The sequence below is a fragment of the Palaemon carinicauda genome, chromosome 26 (genome assembly GCF_036898095.1).
Source record: "Palaemon carinicauda isolate YSFRI2023 chromosome 26, ASM3689809v2, whole genome shotgun sequence".
NCBI lineage: Eukaryota > Metazoa > Arthropoda > Malacostraca > Decapoda > Palaemonidae > Palaemon > Palaemon carinicauda.
Window position 1 is genome coordinate 90,143,760 of NC_090750.1, and position 21,230 is coordinate 90,164,989.

General features: G+C 39.1%; 1 protein-coding gene across 26 annotated transcripts in view; it reads right to left on the reverse strand.

Annotated features, from left to right (window-relative positions):
- Positions 1-978: 978 nt before the first annotated feature.
- Positions 979-21,230, reverse strand: part of syd (JNK-interacting protein syd) — a 144,058-nt gene continuing 123,806 nt past the window's right edge. For all 26 annotated transcript variants that reach the window (XM_068349950.1, XM_068349938.1, XM_068349962.1 and 23 more), the window contains one exon: positions 979-4,972. Coding sequence is in view for 2 of the 26 variants with exons in the window: in XM_068349960.1 (XP_068206061.1) it covers positions 4,857-4,972 (116 nt within the window). In the remaining 24 variants the exon portion in view is untranslated. The remainder of the gene's footprint in view (positions 4,973-21,230) is intronic.

Here is a 21,230-nt window from a genome sequence, read left to right on the forward strand (position 1 = left end):
TCGACCTCCGGCTTGGAGAGAAAAGCACCACAAGATTTACCGGCCATAGGCCCGGGACAACGACGGGGATGCTCCATCATGAACACTAAAGCACCAATCGACACAGGGACCCAGAGGAAAGAGGTGGATAAGGTTAGGATTGTACACATGGGGACCGTGTGTAGACACAAAGGGTCGCACTGGGTGAAGAGAGCGCGGCGAGATGTGAATCACGACGCGACCAGAAACTTACTGATGACCGAGACCTGGCCAAGCACGCTCACTGACCCGGGGTCGCCTCATGGCGCACATTCATCCGCTACAGAGGTACCCACTATAGAAAGCGGAGATAGGGGAAACTACACAAAATTCTGGTCGGTTGGGAGGAGATCCCAGAGACTCCTAAGAAAGTAGTTCGAGGTAAGTACTCCGTGTTGGAACAAATACAAATTACTTATACATTGTATTCATTTGATATTGGTTTAATGCAGGACACCAAAAATATTTTGTTTGATCTGTTGTAACATATTACTCTTTAATTATTCATCATTCAATAAAGTTTGTCCTTTTTTATACTGGATTTTGATTAAGGTGTATCATTTAATTTGTAACTGCTGACTTTAGGAATTTTAACAAGAATTTTCATACAATTTTAAAGAAATAGGGTGTCACAGTCACTCATGAGTACAGTAATACATCTTTTCATGTCTGTCTTCTTCAGTAGAAAAATAAAATCTATTACATAGTTTTATGCAGCATTACTTGTCTCAAAGTTATTAACAATTAATTACTGTAATTACTAATTCACATTGAAACTTAATATAAGTAATCATTTATGAAATGACAGCAGGGTACGAGTACTTTTTTTACGTTTAGCAGGGGAAATGTACAAGTCACTCAGTGTGGTGAAAATCAGACCCGAGTCACAAAATGGCCCAATGTTGGGTATTACTGTATAGTATAACTGGTAAAATTTTTTAGGGCAATTAAAAACTGATAAAATTTTGGTTACTGTTTACTGTGCATCAAGCTGTATTCACAAGACAGGTTGACATTAATTTTCACTGTGAGATAATATAACAATACATACATAAATAAATTACAACCCTACAAGATACTATACCTGTACAACTGTATCTTTCAGTATACCAGCTAAATAAAAATTGGCTTAGTATACAAAATCTGGAAAACCTAAAAAATCTTATTTGCAAAGACTTTTTTCCTTTTTTTTTTTTTTGTCTGTTAGCAAACTATTTAAAGAACTTGTGCCATAGTGTTTCATCAGCTAAATAAAATTTACAGATTAGCCGCATCAACTTGTAATTTACGAACACAAATAGAAGTAATCCTCTAATTATAAAATAACCACACAATTCCAATATGGAACTCTAAACTTTTTCTTTCCACAAATACATAATTACATTCTATACATAATCAACTTACTGAAACAATAGAGCTTTGGTACTATATATATTTTTATATAAATATTTCTCTTGTGATGGTACATGAGTAGTTTTAAGTTGAAGAAAGTTGTATAAAAAATATATTACAAATTAACAACAAGGAGTTTCTCATTACAGTCTTTCTTCAATAAGAATACACTCATATCAGAGGAGACTAGAATCAGTTAGAATTGGAGAGGGAAATATCTAAAATCTACAAACACAGCTCTTTTGCAGCTAGCTTTATCACGGCCTCGTAACACTAGCTGTTACAGTATCTCTTTTTCTTAATTAAACCTTTTACAAAACAATGGCCCAGTTTAAATGATAAATTTACTTCGTAAAACTTAACATTTTACTACGTTAAGAAGCCCTGATGATTGCCCAGTTTCAGCCTCATGTTCAAGATCAATTAAACACCAGGAAGAGTTTCAATTCCTAACATTAACTACAATATGGTGTTGAATAAAGGCCCTCAAGATAATGGGGCTCTTTTAGAACAGAATCAATGCTCTTCCCAGCGAAGGTACAAACTAAAAGTGCAAAGTTCTCAAAGTTAATTTGGCTCTTTTAGAACAGAACTGATGCTTGTCTTAGATCAGAATCGATGCTCTTCCCAGGGAAGATATGAACTAAAAGTGTACATCATCCTACACCCAGGGAAGGTATGAACTAAAAGTGTACATTGTCCTCAGCCCAGGGAGGGTATGAACTAAAAGTGTACATCGTCCTCAACCCAGGGAAGGTATGAACTAAGTGTACAATTCATCGAGGTTAATTTGGCTCTTAACACAGAATCAATGCTCTTCCCAGGGAAGTTATAAACTAAAAGTGATATTAATTTTCTAGCAATAATAATTAAGTACTTTCTAGAGAGCTTTATCATATCCACAATGAAGCTGTAAGTTTCAAGGCAAATCTTCCTTTAAGCAATAGAATTTTTATGGGATTGTTAACAGAGTATTACTTTTAATATTACAATATTACTGAAGTGCAACATATCGGCACTGGCCCACTTCAAGATAATTCACAAGTAATTTTACAACATGGGTGGTTATGTAGCCAATAATGTAACCCTGAAAATACCAGTTAACAAAAACTGACTTGCAACACTGGAACACTGTTTAAATACATTTCAAACCAAGTTCACACACTCAATAATATAATGACCTCTGTAGTATCACATGCTTGAAGGTAAGACAAATGTTAGCCCCCTACACCTTGAACGTTCTAAAGTGGGAAAATACTTTTAGATTTGAGATCACTGTTGCTTTGTTAAGAAAAACTAAATATCTGATACTGTTTTCAAGTTATGATGACAACCAAAGCAGGTTGCTAATTTAATTTTTATTCTATCAAATTTGTTTAAATGTAAAATATTTGAAATTAATTTTTTAAACAGCCTCTGTACCAATTCCCAATGTTTTTTGTGGCATTTACAGTATCATTCAGCAAACAATTCTTGTAAAATGGTGTTAAATTTAATTATTAAAAGAAAGATATCCCTTGTCGGTCCATTCATTGTTCAAAATTGTAATCAATGTGACAACAAATGGCTATAACTTTATGAGTCTACTGCACCTGATGAGTAATGAAAGAATCTGTATAACTGAATATGAACTTACGATATTAGAAAAGTTATGATGGTAAATAAAAATGACTAAATTTTCACACCTTCGTTACATAAACACATACTGTAAGAGACTACGGTGTCTTACAAGATTGCAAGATGAACTTGTGATGTCAATGTCACTGCCTGTCACAAAAATAATATAACTAACTTGCAATATATAAGCAACACTTTTGAAACTAACGTTACGCTTTCATTGCATGTTGATTATTCACAGTATTACCGCCATAACTGGAAGCTTGAAGACGGAATTAAAATAAAATTATATCTGGAGCACATACATCACACACATTACTCATACGCTCAGTACAACTACACAAGTGTACACGCATACATACAGGACATAACGCAGGGTAACTAAGCAGCACCATATTCTCGTTAATTGTGTAGCCCAACATTCATGACCTAAATTCAAAATACTAAATCATAAAGAACAATTCTGCACCCTATGATGATGATATCAAAAAGTAATGTTCTCAGTCATACTGTAAAGCTATTTGTGGACATGCTAGAAAAGTACTTCACTAAATATCTGCAAATTTCAATTTATGTGATATCAGTTTAACCAAAATTCTCTTCCATTAAATTCAAGGTAATGGATTACAAAATTTAATTACTTCAATCATATCTTTTAAGTAAAACTTTTGTTCTTATTTTACCCTTCTTGATGAAATTTCATCATTCAGCTAATTACTTTAAAAAAATGTGTTTAGGCTGAATGCAATGAAGCCTTTCATATACGTATAAGCACAGTGAAACTCTTATACCATTTTTAGTATTTGTAATATACCAATTACTTTAACATGACCATCACTATACAGGTAAGCATCATTTAAGCATTGCGTAAATAGGAATGCTTGCAAAAAGTAAATGTAATATAAAAAAAAACAGTACTGTATTTTGTATGAGATAAACTATTAAATATGTTCAAGATAATATACATAACTCAAAAAACTAATGTTGAGTACAAAGCATTGTAAACTCATTAAACCATATAAATAGCATGCAAGAATGCATTGTCAGTAATATTGTTTAGTAAAAGAACACATCACAATTAAATAAAATAATGAAGTACATTTGTGTAATGGATCAGAAACGCATTTCAGTCATTCGGCGCCTTTCCTTCTAGAGTGATGATTTATTTTAATAATAAAATATTTACCTGTAAAGGAACATAATTCATGTGGCTGAGCATCTCTCTGTGCTAAAGCATGCACATTAAAGAGTACAGTATAAGTACTCATTGTACACAGGGACTAGATAAGAGATCAACTCAAAACAGAATCATTTCTCACAAAGCCTATACCTCATCAGCTTTGGGTGAAGCATAATTTGAAATAATTAAAAATAAATAATCTATATATGAAACTACATTATATTCCCTAACTTACAGCTCCATAATGAAACTGCGTTGTGCTATGATTAGGAAGAAAGTGTAACTACCTGGTAGCTTGTTCTTAACAGCCAGAAACCAAAATCCTGCGCAATTTTTTATAATTTAATTTACATATCAAATGCATTAGGAAACGTTTAATTCGATGTTCACAAATGAACCATTTGATATTTCTAAGGAGTCAAATAAAACTTTAAATATGTCAAGCTTCACATGAAAGAAAATATGAAAGTTATAATTGCAAAGAAGCAATATTTCATGGGAACTAAAGTAATTTCTCACATCTGTCGACCACTGACCTTACTTGAATCTTGGGTTTCACCAATTTAGTGGTAAAATGAAAATGGGGAATTTTTTGTCATAGGATTCTCTAGAGGCATACATTTTATCTCCCAAAGGCATTGCTTACAGTCTACGAGGGATTAGCAGACGAGGGACGAGCTACAGACCAGACAATAAGGTGAGACCTATCGCCTCGGCTCAAAGATTCTGTAGATGTCTCTGTTGCTCCCTCTTCCTCACCCTCACCTGCAATGGAGATAATCATTAACTATCGAGCAATGCATTAACAAAATAAAGGTTTATTATATGGTAAAAAAAAATTGCCAAACATGAAAATATTCTAAATTTCTTCCTTGTAATTGTTGTAAGGATATTTTTTTCCATGCAAGTAATTATAACGATGTTTGCAATGTCTCCACATCTGCAGCTGACATGAGCCCACACAAAAAACCTGAAAATTACTAATTTTTCTGAAATAAAGTGTCAATCTTGTGTACATTTTTTTTTTAGATAACAGTTCCATTGGGTCATGATCAGGCTTATCAAAAAAATTATGCTGGGCTATCACATATACAATATCTATTTAAATTTATCTAAAAACTCCATAACAATAAAATTACCAGAGGTTTCTAAAAAGCTTGTTCATAATACCAAAATATTCAATCCTAGCCCCTTCCACAGCTGTTTTCAGTTCATTCCACTGTCTTGGGTTAGAGATAAGCTGGATTTGTCACTAGTGAGGATTGTTAGCAGACAGGATATCAAGGAAAACAATGGGCCGGGAGAAAAAGCCAGTTGTGGAAAGGGCAATAACCAACTACACTACCATATATACAAATGGTGGTTGGAAACAAATCTTAAAGTGCCTGAAAGTGCTAAAATATTAAGTCTTATTAAGAACCAGCCCCTAAGGAATAGTTTCTGTGGTGAACCATTACTATTCACACTATAATAAGCTTGTATATTTTACTAGCAGTGTCTCTATCTTAAAATGGAAATGGATGCTTAGTGCAATATGTGGGATCCCATAGGTATCAAGATTAATTTCCACACTAATTTACTGTACTGTATTCAATGTAGACAGCAAGGACCCTTGTTACTGTATTCAATGAAGATGGCAAGACAAGAAGAAATCTGTACATAAAAAACCCACACCATTTTATTTGCAAAATTTCCTTCCCATAGGTGTAGTAAATATTCCATCTAGTCCACTATGATCTTTGCCAATTTTATGAAAAAAATCAGTTTAAAATTTTTTTTCCAAATTACTTGAAATATATCTCTTACAAAGGATGGTTTCTATAAATTTATGGAAACCAGCTATTGGAGAGAAAAGATTAATAATCAAAGTAGCTATACATAATCCTTAAAAAATGATTAGGAGTTACGAGCATCAAATAACGACAAAAGTGGGAATACAATTTACTTACTCCTGTAACTACTAAATAATGTGATATTACATCTATGTAAGTACACTGTACATGGAGTTTGCATACCAAGTACTCAGCCATATCAGAATTTATATGGAATTGGAGCTACATTGCTAAGGCGTCGAGACTCGGTAGCCTTTCATTATCACTGAGCAATATTGGAAAATCCATACATTTGTACATTATTGCACGATGAAATTTTGACGAAAAAGCCTTTAATTGTATTACAAAGTATTATTTAAATAAAGATCACATCAAGATGGAAGTAGGAACAGAGATGAATTACAATCCCACCCTTGAAGACATTTTTTAATAATAATATACAATGTTTGAATTTCTATTCAAGAACTTAACCTTTAGGGAGAATCTAGAAAGCAAATATTCAATCAGGTCATTAGCATAACTAAAGGAATTTAAATATACTTCATAATTCAAGGAGTAACATAAAAATGCCCATAGCGATAGATAAAACTTACCTTCATACATGACCATGTAAAAACACTCAGTTGTCCACTATACATGTAGTACAGTATTACTGTATTTACATAATGGTAAAGTTATACCTTGGTATTATGAACGAGCATGAATCTCATCTGAAGTTTGTATACAGGACTCTAAACATAAGAAAATCTTTCTTTTAATTAAGGGGAAAATTCAGATAAGGCGGCTACTGAATTATGGTGGGGATGGTGATGACGGTACTGCACAGTAATTACCTAGCTCCCTAGTTTGGTAGTAGTGTGCTTCATAAGCCTTTTACTAAATTTTATGTGTATGCAATCTGAGAAGGTCAATGCACCTTTAGATGGAAGCAGAGATACTAGCCTTAACCGCTGTAATCCAAACCAAAGGCTAACTAAAAAAGTTTTGCCTAGTGCTTCTAATGCACCAATCAGTAAAAGTTCTAATGGTATAGAACATATTACAGTTGACAGCATCATTGCGAGACTTGCTATGAATTTACTTGAGGTCCTTCAATTGTGATACCCTCACCAATCCGTAACTCGGCCAGGTCTTTATAACCGCGGAAATCCGACATAGATGACTGGGTCGTTAACTTGGATTGAGGAGGTTGGGAGGGCTAGTTAATATGAAAAAAAGTCCCTCTTGATACTGATTCAGTCCTTGTATGTGGATGATGCTCCTAGACCATGCCATCTTTTAAGAAGTTTATTTCTATGGTTCAATTGAAGATGACGGATTTCCAATTACAGTATATCTCAATCATCATAGGATCAGGACCTGTGATCTGGATACGATTTGTTCTGTAAATTCAGAACTAGCTTCAACTGGTAAAATGGTAGAACAACCCTCTCCGTTTGGCTTTACTGCCCCAGACCTTTCAAGGGGATTTCCATAAAGATCTGTGAAAACCAAATTTTAGATTTTAAATTTTGAACACCTGTCTTCACCTTCCTGACAGTTTGGGGACTAGGAGTAATCTGTTGTAAAACTCCAGAGATGGGTTAAAAAACATCTAAGTATTATTCTCTAGGAATTTGTTCATCTATCTTAAAAATCTGGGCCTTTCCTGAATTAGATAGATAACTTGGGAAAGTAATTTGTTATTTGGACAATGGTGGACCGGAGGCTAGAGGTATTCGATAACCCTCTTTGACCACGGAGGCTTTCCTAAACCTGATAAGAGTGGATGCCTTCGTACTACTGAGATATGCTGGATAAGTCTGTCATAGCATTTTGGATAAAATCTAAATCCTGATGGGATTTTATCCAAAATACTTGAAGCAGAATTCTTATGGTCAAAACTAACTCCTTGGATAGGAAAATTCTAGTTATGTACAGCAGTTGGTACTGGTTTATAAGGGGTTGGGGGGGGGGGGGTGTATTCCTACGAAGTGACCTCAACGCTTGATATTACAGTAAATCTTGTCATCGACCTGTGCAGACACCTTGTTAATTCTCTTAGTATTTAATAAAGGACCGACCCAAAATAGGGGAAGAAATCATTGAATGTTTCTGCACATTAGACTGACCCTACTACCATGGAGGAGCACACTTATTCCTAACATTAATTCACAAAGGATACAGGTCTGCTACAGCCTCAAAAGCCCCATCTGAAATAGTTTTAACTAAACAAGTCAGTTAAAATACGATTTGGATCTTGTTGGTCTGTAAATATGTAAAACTTATGAGATAGTCCGAGGTACTCAAACGTATCCCAATATACAGGATACAATCATTAGTAAAACTTTGAAAGTAAATTCCAGTAATCCGTTGGCTATCGCAGGTGTTACATTCCAAGCCTCCAGCCGCTATAGCTGGAAAACTGCGACATAGAAAAAGAAATCTACGGTATTTGCTTTTTCATTATTTTCATTATCATCTTTATAAATTTAAGCTTTTAAAGCCCAAAAATGCTATTAAAAATATATATATGAAAAATGAAAAATATAAAACTTATGTATTCAGAAACCCACAAGATACTAAAAATAAGAGTCCAAGATACAGATTTACGTAAAATATATTTATAAATATCTGATGCACCGAGGAAGCGATAGGTGAACCACGATATGGCAAGGGATTACTGTACATTACTGTATGTAAAATTAAAAAGAAAATAATTTTCCCTAAAATAATATATGCTAAAACCAAAAGAGATGGCTCGTCTGCAAATTATTCCTGGGAAAAAAGAAACATACAGTATATTAAAGTGTATGTAAGATAACAAAAAGAAGTCTTTAATATAAGTACAGTAATAGTATCTCATCAATCATAAGAAAAATATTTCATTCATAAACTATTAATAGTTGTACAAATCAATTTGGGTAATAGTACAAAACTTCATAAATCTTATTTATAATGAAAATAGCGTAAGAATTTACGTAATACGCTCTGTTCTCATAAACCAGCTCCAATAATAGACTGCAACCAATAAAAGTAGTTTACTGAGGAAAATACTAATCCATGCTGCTGGCACAAGTGATGGGCATCTGGGGAGGGACCAATATTAAAACTTATTTCAAAATAAATTAACTAATGCCAATGCTCTTATAAACTAGCATTCCAAAATCCGCCACCAAATCCTCAAACTGTATGGTCTACAAGGAAAGGTGAAAAGGCATCAGAGTAGTACTGGTCTCATAAACAGGGTAGTTGCAATCCAATTTAAAAGAACTTCACCTACATGTTTCCACATCCTCAGATGATCTACCAAATATGGTCTGAAACAAGCTGCAATCAGGTTAAGATCTACATGTGATATAAGCCCAGTAACAAATTCGGTTAGTATACAACATACACGGCAATTTCGTGTGTCATGCAAATCCACAGAAATGATAAGCTTATAGGCATTTCTTAGAGAAAGTATTTACCAAAATTCTACCAAGATATGACCCTCAAGGAAAACCCTAAAAGAAAAGATCAAATATTGAAATGATAAAGCAGTAAATGTATGAAATATAACAAACAAGCAGACTAGAATGACAGAGGACTCAAAACAGAAATTCATAGAGATCTTATGATAATAAAACTCACACACACATTGCCTCTATAAGCCAAATTGATGATCAAACATCAATGAAATTAAATTAATAAAAATACTGTAATTGAAAATGTGAACATGTATGATAAGGAGCTCTCCCTTATAATGAACGTTGTTTATTTACATGGATAAATAATGTGAATTTACTTAAAAGTACATCATGTAGCTGAATACCGTATCTACACCAATCACTTACCTATTTAAGTGTTACAAGCTTACAACTGAATTAGCCAGCAGCTGAAATAACTAATATAGGAAAATTTCTTTTGTTTTAAAATCTAATCTAGCTAAAAACATTTAAAATTAATGACTATGTCTCCTAGAATTACTTAAGAGGTACTGTACATGATTTCTATAGTGCAATTATTCATTTTTTCTATCTCAATACCTACATGTCATAAAGCTAGTTAGGACCTTTACCACTAAATGCTGTGTACATAACATACTATATGCATATTACAGTATATATAAACCTGCATGTATTAAAAGTGTGCAGCCCAAATACCAATGTGCACTCTCACAATTGCAGATGAAGAATAAGCAGGCTATTCTCCCAGCAGTCAGAAAGATTTTGACACCTAAATTTGTCTTTTTGACAGTCAAGCTCCTTTTTATACATCTTCTGTTAATAAAAATAAACTTACAATCCTCTGCGTCATTTCTACTACAAACTCACAAAACTTAAAAGAATAGAGCACATTTAACTATAAACGGCAGATCTATTATTGAATAACAATTATGTAAAAGTACACATACTGCCATATCTAATGATCATAGTTTCAAAATAAAAAGTAACTTATCCACTGTTGCATATACATTCAACAGTGGAAAAATTGAACAAAGGAACTATGATCTCCCCTATTGGACTAAAGGATAACTGCTGCCACAGAAAGCAAGGGTATTTGCCTTTTCACGACCGAGTCACAGCAAGAAGTCTTTTGTTATGCAAGGGACATACATATTAACCATAATGACACGGCTTGGCCTTCTATTTCCAAGAACAGTCCTGAGAATACTGTACATTTTTTTTTATGTCAGAGTTAACATGAAGTTATTCCAAAGAAGTTTTAAAATGAAAATGTGAGAATTTAGAGGCATGACATAAACACAACACACAAAGCCTTAACATGGTGAAGAATAAAATGGTCCAAAAGATATAGAATATTCAGAAGCCTTATCCTCATAATGATCTACTTATGAAGGAAGAAAAAGAAATTCATCTCCATCAGTCAATACATTACAGGATTTATGCTATTTATTTAGTCTTGTAGGCAAATATAGTATGAAGTGTCTAAAAGAGGGATAACCCTACTGCTAAGAGGTTTGGCAAAGTTGAAAGAGTGGCCAAGAGTAACAAGTACGACCACTTAAGGGTCAATTCTATCCCACCAATCTATAAGGGTCAACATGCAGTGCCTTAGTGACTTGTCGTGTATTAAGCTGCATGCAAGAGACCCAAGATTTGACCCTTTTCAGTTTTAAAAAGTTCTCTAAATTGTTCAATTACTGCAAAAGAAATGATCAAAGCCAAACTATGATGAATTAACAATAAAAAATATCAGTTGCCTAATAAAACATTGTATAATGAATGATGATAAATCTATCTGCATCATTTATGTATTGTGATGTAAAAACATCCATGACAATGATGGTGCTTCAGTACAAGAAGAATGATCCTGTAACAGTACTGAATTACAAAAACCAATAATGAAACCCAAACATGATAGTAACAACGAGAATATAGTTAGAATGAAGTTACTAATGTTGCTAGTGCAGGATAGTAATGAGCCTAATTTCTTTACATGAATAATTTATAATTCCACACATTTAAACATGTTTAACTAAAGGAATATTTCTATCCACTGTACAACATACTTGGATTTCTCTTAATTAATCAAAGGCATTTTGAAGAACTTAATGAGAAGGCAGCCATTTCTCCAAATTGCTTTCCATAAAGCTAAAAAAAATTCAATGGGTTAGGTGATCAAAATGCTTGAAATAGAAACGCTACCTCAGAAAATGGGAAAGCAAGTATTGATGTCTTTAATATTAAAAAAAAATAATAAAAAATAAAACGACAGTGCCTCGACCACAAATCGTCTATGTCTTACCATGCAGTCACAAAAAAAAAAAAAAAAAAATTATTATTGTAAAAAGATCCAGGTAAGCTTTTCTCAAGGGGTTTTTGTTATCTGGACATGCAAGTGTTTTCTGTTTGTCAATGACATAATGATGAAAGTAGAAATTCAAACGTATCAGCTCAAAACACTTTGAAGTTATGTTCATTTCAAAATCAAATTAGACACATTGACTTCAAAGCTTAAAGTATTATTTAAAAGGATGAAGATAAAAGGTTTATTTTCAAATTATACAATATGTAACTACAGTATGTAGGAAAAGTACCCATCATTGTTAGAAACAGAAGGATTTAACTACTAATTAAAATTCTTCACCATACAATCACAAGTCATCTAAAATTTCACTAAATTTAATATTCCCTATCTTTCTGTAGTGTACCTGTGCAGCTTTTCAATTTATCATTCTACATGGATTAGTAATTACAGTATATCATTATTAGTTTACAGGCTTACTTTCCTTTCTGTACCCTCCAATCAAATTCAATTCCCCCCCCAAGACCCATGGCTCCATTTAATTCCAAAACAACTTTTCCGTAGAACTACAGTACTGTCATTTAAGTTGAATAGGTCTTCTTTAATAACAAAATGATATTTTAATTATAAAATAAATTTTTGAATATACTTACCCGGTGAATATATAATAGCTGCAACTCTGTTGCTCGACAGACAAAAAACAGTAAAAACTCGCCAGCGATCGCTATACAGGTTGCGGGTGTGCCCACCAGCGCCAACTGTCGGCAGGATACCACTCTCGATGTAAACAAAGACTCAATTTCTTCTCATCCCACTGCGTCTCTATTGGGGAGGAAGGGAGGGTCGTTTAATTTATATATTCACCGGGTAAGTATATTCAAAAATTTATTTTATAATTAAAATATCATTTTTAAATATTTAACTTAACCGGTGAATATATAATAGCTGATTCACACCCAAGGAGGTGGGTAGAGACCAGTTAAATATGTTTACATCGTATACGCTAAGAGTTTTTATTTCATTTTGACAGTTATCAATATAACAAAAACAAAATAAATAGGTACCTGGTAAGGAAGTCGACTTAGACGATTACTCTGCCTTGTAAGTACGTCTTCCTTACGGAGCCTCGCGATCCTCTTAGGATGCTGACAGACCCCTAGGAGCTGAAGTATCAAGGGCTGCAACCCATACAACAGGACCTCATCAAACCCCTAATCTGGGCGCTCTCAAGAAATGACTTTGACCACCCGCCAAATCAACCAGGATGCGAAAGGCTTCTTAGCCTTCCGGACAACCCATAAAAACAATATTAAAACATTTCAAGAGACAGATTAAAAGGATATGGAATTAGGGAATTGTAGTGGTTGAGCCCTCACCCACTACTGCACTCGCTGCTACGAATGGTCCCAGTGTGTAGCAGTTCTCGTAAAGAGACTGGACATCTTTCAAGTAAAATGACGCGAACACTGACTTGCTTCTCCAATAGGTTGCGTCCATTATACTTTGCAGAGATCTATTTTGCTTAAAGGCCACGGAAGTTGCTACAGCTCTAACCTCGTGCGTCTTAACCTTAAGCAAAGATCGGTCTTCCTCACTCAGATGTGAATGAGCTTCTCGTATTAACAATCTGATAAAGTATGACAAAGCATTCTTTGACATAGGCAAGGATGGTTTCTTAACCGAACACCATAAAGCTTCAGATTGGCCTCGTAAAGGTTTAGTACGAGCTAAGTAGAACTTAAGAGCTCTAACAGGGCATAAGACTCTTTCTAGTTCATTGCCTACGATCTCCGATAAGCTGGGAATATCGAAAGATTTAGGCCAAGGACGGGAAGGTAGCTCATTTTTGGCTAGAAAACCAAGTTGCAGCGAACAAGTAGCTTCTTCCGACGAAAATCCGATGTTCTTGCTGAAGGCATGAATCTCACTGACTCTTTTAGCCGAGGCTAAGCATACCAGGAAAAGAGTCTTAAGAGTGAGATCTTTCAGGGAGGCTGACTGTAAAGGCTCAAACCTGTCTGACATGAGGAATCTTAGGACCACGTCTAAATTCCACCCAGGAGTAGCCAAACGACGCTCCTTAGTGGTCTCGAAAGACTTAAGGAGGTCTTGCAGATCTTTATTGTTGGAAAGATCTAAGCCTCTATGCCGGAAGACCGATGCCAACATGCTTCTGTAGCCCTTGATAGTGGGAGCTGAAAGGGATCGTCCTTTTCTCAGGTATAAGAGAAAATCAGCTATTTGGGCTACAGAGGTACTGGTCGAGGATACAGAAACTGACTTGCACCAGTCTCGGAAGACTTCCCACTTCGATTGGTAGACTCTAATGGTAGACGCTCTCCTTGCTCTAGCAATCGCACTGGCTGCCTCCTTCGAAAAGCCTCTAGCTCTCGAGAGTCTTTCGATACTCTGAAGGCAGTCAGCCGAAGAGCGTGGAGGCTTTGGTGTACCTTCTTTACGTGTGGCTGACGTAGAAGGTCTACTCTTAGAGGAAGACTTCTGGGAACGTCTACTAACCATCGAAGTACCTCGGTGAACCATTCTCTCGCGGGCCAGAGGGGAGCAACTAACGTCAACCTTGTCCCTTCGTGAGAGGCGAACTTCTGCAGTACCTTGTTGACAATCTTGAATGGTGGGAATGCGTAAAGATCCAGATGTGACCAATCTAGGAGGAAGGCATCTATATGTATTGCTGCTGGGTCCGGGACTGGAGAGCAATAGATTGGAAGCCTCTTGGTCAGCGAGGTTGCAAAGAGATCTATGGTGGGTTGACCCCAAGTGGCCCAAAGTCTCTTGCACACATCCTTGTGGAGGGTCCATTCGGTTGGAATTACTTGACCTTTCCGACTGAGACAATCTGCTAGGACGTTCAAGTCGCCCTGGATGAACCTCGTTACTAGGGAGATGCCTCGATCTTTTGACCAGATGAGCAGGTCCCTTGCGATCTCGTACGTCAGTGAGTGGGTACCTCCCTGTTTGGAGATGTACGCCAAGGCCGTGGTGTTGTCCGAGTTTACTTCCACCACTTTGCCTCGAAGGAGATACTCGAAGCTTCTCAAGGCCAGATGAACTGCCAAAAGCTCCTTGCAGTTGATATGCATGCTCCTCTGACTCGAGTTCCACAGACCTGAGCATTCCCGACCGTCCAGCGTCGCGCCCCAGCCCAAGTCCGATGCGTCCGAGAAGAGAACGTGGTTGGGTATCTGAACTGCCAGGGGAAGACCCTCTCTTAGTTTGATATTGTCCTTCCACCAAGTCAGACAAGACTTTATCTTTCCGGAAATCGGGATCGAGACCGCCTCTAGCGTCTTGTCCTTTTTCCAGTGAAAAGCCAGATGGAATTGAAGAGGACGGAGGTGTAGTCTTCCTAGTGATACAAATTGCTCCAGGGATGACAGCGTCCCTACCAGACTCATCCACAGCCTGACTGAGCAGCGTTCTTTCTTCAGCATCTTCTGGATGGAGAGCAGGGCTTGATCTATTCTGGGGGCCGACGGAAAAGCCCGAAAAGCTTGACTGTGAATCTCCATCCCTAAATACAGAATAGTTTGGGATGGGACCAGCTGCGACTTTTCCAAATTGACTAGGAGTCCCAATTCCTTGGTCAGATCTAGAGTCCACTTGAGATCCTTCAGACAGCGACGACTGGAAGAGGCTCTGAGAAGCCAGTCGTCCAAATAAAGGGAGGCTCGGATGTCCGATAAGTGGAGGAATTTCGCCACATTCCTCATCAGCCTCGTAAATACGAGAGGAGCTGTGCTTAGGCCAAAGCACAGGGCCCGAAACTGGTAAACCACATCTTCGAAGACGAATCTCAGAAAAGGTTGGGAGTCTGAGTGAATGGGGATGTGGAAGTAGGCGTCCCTTAGGTCTAGCGAGACCATCCAGTCTTCCTTCCTGACCGCTGCTAAGACTGACTTTGTGGTCTCCATGGAAAACTTCGTCTTTGTGACAAAGACATTCAGAGCACTGACGTCTAGCACCGGTCTCCAACCTCCTGTCTTCTTTGATACTAGGAAGAGACGGTTGTAAAACCCCGGTGACTGAAGGTCCGAGACTTTGACCACCGCTCCCTTCTCTAGCAAAAGAGACACTTCCAGTTTCAGGGCTTGTCTCTTTTCTTCCTCTCTGTACCTGAGAGAGAGATCGATGGGGGACGTCGCTAGAGGGGGTTTGCGTACAAAAGGGATTTTGTACCCCTCTCTGAGTAACCTCACAGATTGTTGATCTGCGCCTCTCCTCTCCCAGGCTTGCCAGAAGTTCTTGAGTCTGGCTCCTACTGCTGTCTGAAGTTGCGGGCAGTCAGACTCTGCCCTTAGAGGACTTGGATCCTTTCCTCTTCCCTCGCTTCCCTTCGGCACGAGCACCTCCTCTGCTGGAGGCTCTGCCACGAAAGGGCGGAATAAACCGAGACGCTGGAGTGTCTATCCTCGGTCTAGCAGACAATGTAGGCAAAGGGGGAGCTTTGCGAGCCGAGGACGCAACTAGATCGTGGGTGTCCTTCTGTACTAAAGACAAGGCAATTTCCTTAACCAAGACTTCAGGAAATAGGCACTTGGAAAGGGGCGCAAAGAGTAGCTCAGATCTTTGGCATGGCGTCACTCCAGCAGACAGGAAAGAACATAGAGACTCTCGCTTCTTCAGGACTCCGGACGTGAATGAGGCGGCAAGTTCGTTGGACCCATCACGGACGGCCTTGTCCATGCAGGACATAATGAGCAAGGAAACATCCTTATCTGCAGAAGAGATTTTCCTACTCAGGGCTCCTAAGCACCAGTCTAGGAAGTTAAAGACTTCGAAAGCCCTAAATATACCTTTAAGAAGGTGGTCCAGGTCCGATGGTGACCAACAAATCTTCGAGCGTCTCATGGCAAGGCGGCGGGGAGAGTCTACAAGACTTGAGAAGTCGCCCTGGGCAGAGGCAGGAACTCCCAAGCCGAGAACTTCTCCCGTGGCATACCAGACGCTCGATCTAGACGAGAGTTTAGATGGGGGAAAGGCAAATGCTGTCTTCCCTAAACTCTTCTTGGTCTCTAACCAATCTCCCAACAGCCGCAAAGCTCTCTTGGATGAGCGCGAGAGAACGAGTTTAGTAAAGGCAGGCACTGTAGCAGGAACGCCTAATACAAACTCAGACGGCGGCGAACGAGGAGCCACAGAAACAAAGTGGTCAGGGAACAACTCCTTAAACACAGCCATGACTTTTCTAAAGTCTAAGGATGGTTGAGTTGCCTTAGGCTCATCAAGTTCTGAAGGTTGATCCTCTTGTGGTTCAGCAACGTCCTCATCTGACAGTTCCTCATCCGATAACTGATGAGGAAACGGCAAAGGAGTGGGCAACGTTTGACTCGCCGAGTCCGGTCGCACTGGTGCATGCGTGACGGAGCCGGACGCAGCGTCATGGAACTGCTGCACAGTCTGGGAACTGTCAACAACCATGGGTGCGCGAGGACGCACAGCGTCCACCCGAGACTGTTTAGACCGTCTGGGTTGTGCAGTCAACACCATACCGGGTTGCGGAGGTTGACGCACCGCGTCAAAACAAGTCACCTCTCATGGTTGATGAACGTCCTGAACGTCAACAACCACCTCCGTGCGTCGCCTAACGTCAACGTGCGGCTGGCAACCCACACTGGGTCGCATCGGTGGAGGTACTACCCCAACTGGTTGACGCGAGAAAGCTACCTCAACGTCAACAGGACGCACAACAGACCGCTTGGATGGTTGTTGGCCAGAAGGTTCAGCAGCAACCTTCTCCGCATTGAAGTCCTCCATCAAGGACGCAAGCTTGGACTGCATGTCCTGCAGTAACACCCATTTAGGGTCTACGGAAGCAGGTGCGGCAACAGACGGGGTGAGCGACTGAGGCGGCACAGCTTTGCCTCTCTTAGGCGGTGAGCAGTCATCAGATGACGGCAACAAGTCCGAACTGTCCCAGTGGCTACAACCGGGACGTTGGACTTGTCCTGAAGGGACCGACTTACGTTTCAAAGGTCTGGAGACCTTGGTCCAAGGTTTCTTACGAGAAACACCTTCGGACGACGAGGTAAAAATGGGCTCTCTCGTCTTACGTTGGTAGGGGCGATCTTGGGGAGATACGCCTGATACCATAGAGGGAACGTCTGTTCGCTGATCAAGGCCTCTCGAACCCATGAGTCGTACGACATTGCTTCTCCCCTGGGCTTGGGAGCTTGCAAGAGGTCCCGGACTAGGAGGACGACAGGCACGAACAGACGAACCCTCAAGCGCAACACTGTTCACAACACTTTGAGAAACACTAGGCACTTTAACACTTTCCGCCGCGGCACTTTGGCACTTTAGTTCCTTTACGTCCGCCATGAGTTGATTCCGGTCACTTGCAAGGGCCTCAACTCTCTCCCCCAAGGCATGGATAGCACGCATCATGTCTTGCATCGACGGTTCCTGAGTGCTAGGAGGGGGGTTAGGAACAACCACTACAGGGGAAGGATTAGGTTCAGGGGCATGTGGAGAGGAAAAATCTACCGACCTAGAAGAACTTCTCCTTACCCTATCTCTCTCTAGTCTGCGTGTATATTTCTCAAATTCGAGAAAATCGAATTCCGAAAGGCCCACGCATTCCTCACACCGATCTTCCAATTGACAGGTTTTACCCCGACAATTGGAACAAACAGTGTGAGGGTCGAGAGAAGCCTTTGGAAGACGCCTATGACAGTCCCTAGCATTACATTTTCTGAACTTGGGAACTTGTGAAAGGTCAGCCCTTTTGAATTAGTCAAGGGAAAATTCCAAAAAACGATCTAAGTCATCAACAATTAATCCGATCCAAAAAAGAGTTCAAGGATTTATTTGAAGAAAAACACCTGTACTGCTAAAGCTCAAACCAAATTAAAGTACTTCACCAAATATGATGTGAAAAAACTCCAGGTTCAACAGCGAGTAAAGTACGTCTTGTCGACACGTCGACAGAGAAGAAATTGAGTCTTTGTTTACATCGAGAGTGGTATCTGGCCGACAGTTGGCGCTGGTGGGCACACCCGCAACCTGTATAGCGATCGCTGGCGAGTTTTTACTGTTTTTTGTCTGTCGAGCAACAGAGTTGCAGCTATTATATATTCACCGGCTAAGTTAAATATTTAAAAATAAAAGTACAAAGAAATTATCAATCAGGCTTTCTGATATCACTAGAACATATACTAATCAACTAATCATTCTTGCCTTTGGTTTGCTTTAAAGTACTATTCACAACAATATGGTTAGCCATTAGTAGAATTTTCCGAAAATGAGTGCTAGTATCTGTTCTAGTCTTGACATATTAAATAAAAAAGAAAGGAATGACAGGTTTTTCAACAATCACTTAGCATACAAAAATTATCAGTGCATTGTTTTTTCTTATTTGATGAAAAACATCGTAGGAAATTACTTAACTTGAAAATACTGTAATTGACTATTAAAACATTGTACAAAATTGAGTTATGGCCTTTCTGATACAATATATAACTGATGCAAAGTGCATGCCTAGAAAAACAACTTCTCCAAAACTATGTTCATTCTGAAAAGATTATACAGTATACAAACTCAAAAGAAACATACAGGCATTTTTACTTATATCATAGTCTCATCACTCATAACTGACAAAATTCATGATCTATGAGCACTCAGACAATGCTCTTTTGCATAACAGGCAGATCAGTAATAAAGTGCATGTTTAATGTATATTAGACAAATTTTGATTATTTAATACTGTACTTGGCATAGTGTGTGGAGTTCTTCTTTTTATCTAGAAATTTGGTTTAATAGACCTTTCCCCATAAACTTTCAAAATTTTCCAATTTTCTTTCCTTCAATAAATTTAGTAAAAGCAACAACATTCTAGCAGGAAGTGGTAAACGACTCCCTTTTCTGTTTACTCAGTTTCTACAGTCATCAAAACAGTATCTCATATATAACAACCACAAACATCCACTGCCTTGATAATTTATAATCACAGAAACCTAACTAAAAATGACAAATTCGGAGATAATTTGTATTTTTCCTAACCCATACAAACCTTAGCTATTTACATTGAGTTTACCTTTTGGCGTAGCTGAAATTGACGAGCCAATAGATTTTAACGAGGGTTAACTACCCCCGCGCTAGTTAGCGGGGGTAGGGGAAGGGGTAGCTTGCTACCCCTCCCCCCCCACACACCGGTGATTTGCTTCACTTCACTTAGAGGTAGGACTTGACTTGGGGGACAGGGCTGGTGGGCAAATATGTGTAAATAGCTAAGGTTTGTATGCTTAGGAAAAATACAAATTATCTCCGAATTTGTCATTTGTTCCGTAACCGAAATACAAACCACGCTATTTACATTGGGTGACTTACCCCTTAGGAAGGGTGGAAAGTCCCCAGCCTTACTGACTTTGGCTTTACCCGGGGACTCCGACTCCAAGTGAGTAGCACTCGAGAAAAGGAGTCCCTGCACCTCACAAGTTCCTCGCTTCGCAAGGAACGTGTGGCCTACATAAGTTGTGTGTGGAGGAAAGAGCGTGACTCGTCCTATGAAGTTGACCTTGAGACCTTTAGATAGGAATCCAGGATAGGACGTTCCCAATACCACCTCGTCAGGGTATGGGGGACGCGACAGTATTAAGCTTAATACTAGGAGCACAAGGAAGCATGGTTTACCTGCAGAGGTTGAGGTCAGCTATGCAGAGACCAGGATGCTGCTTCCCCAAGAGAGGGGAGGATGAAGAAAGAAGTAAGGGTCAGACATACTCTTTCATTCACGCAGACTAAAACCGGGTAACAACGCCCTCAACCTACTGCTACTTGTCCATAAAGGAGCCTGAGGCTAGACCAGCTGTTGTGCAGCCACCACAGGGCCGATAGAAAAAGTATCGAGGCTCCTGTGGGTCACGTCTTGCAGGTAGTGGGCTGTGAAGGTCGTCTGACGCTTCCAGACCCCAGCTTGAAGTACCTGCGTCACAGAGAAGTTTCTCTTGAAGGCCAGGGACGTAGCGATGCCCCTGACGTCGTGTGCCCTAGGGCGATGTGACGGAGGAGGGTCCGGATTCAAGGCGTGATAGATAACCCTTCGAATCCAAGCTGAGATGGTGTTCTTGGTGACCCTCCTCTTCGTCCTGCCTGTGCTAACAAACAATGCTTGCACCTGAGGACGAACTGCAGCTGTTCTCTTCAAGTAACACCTCAGACTCCTCACTGGACATAATAGCAGCTGGTCTGGGTCGCTTGTTACAGAACGAAGACTCGCGACCCTGAAAGAATCGAACCGTGGGTCCGGCACTCTAGGGTTCTGAGTCTTGGCAACAAACTCAGGGACGAACCTGAACGTTACCTCCCCCCATCCCCTTGAATGGGCGACGTCGTACGAGAGACCATGAAGTTCACTAACTCGTTTGGCAGAGGCCAAAGCGAGCAGGAAAGCCGTCTTCCAAGACAGGTGGCGATCAAAGGCGTGGCGTAATGGTTCGAAGGGA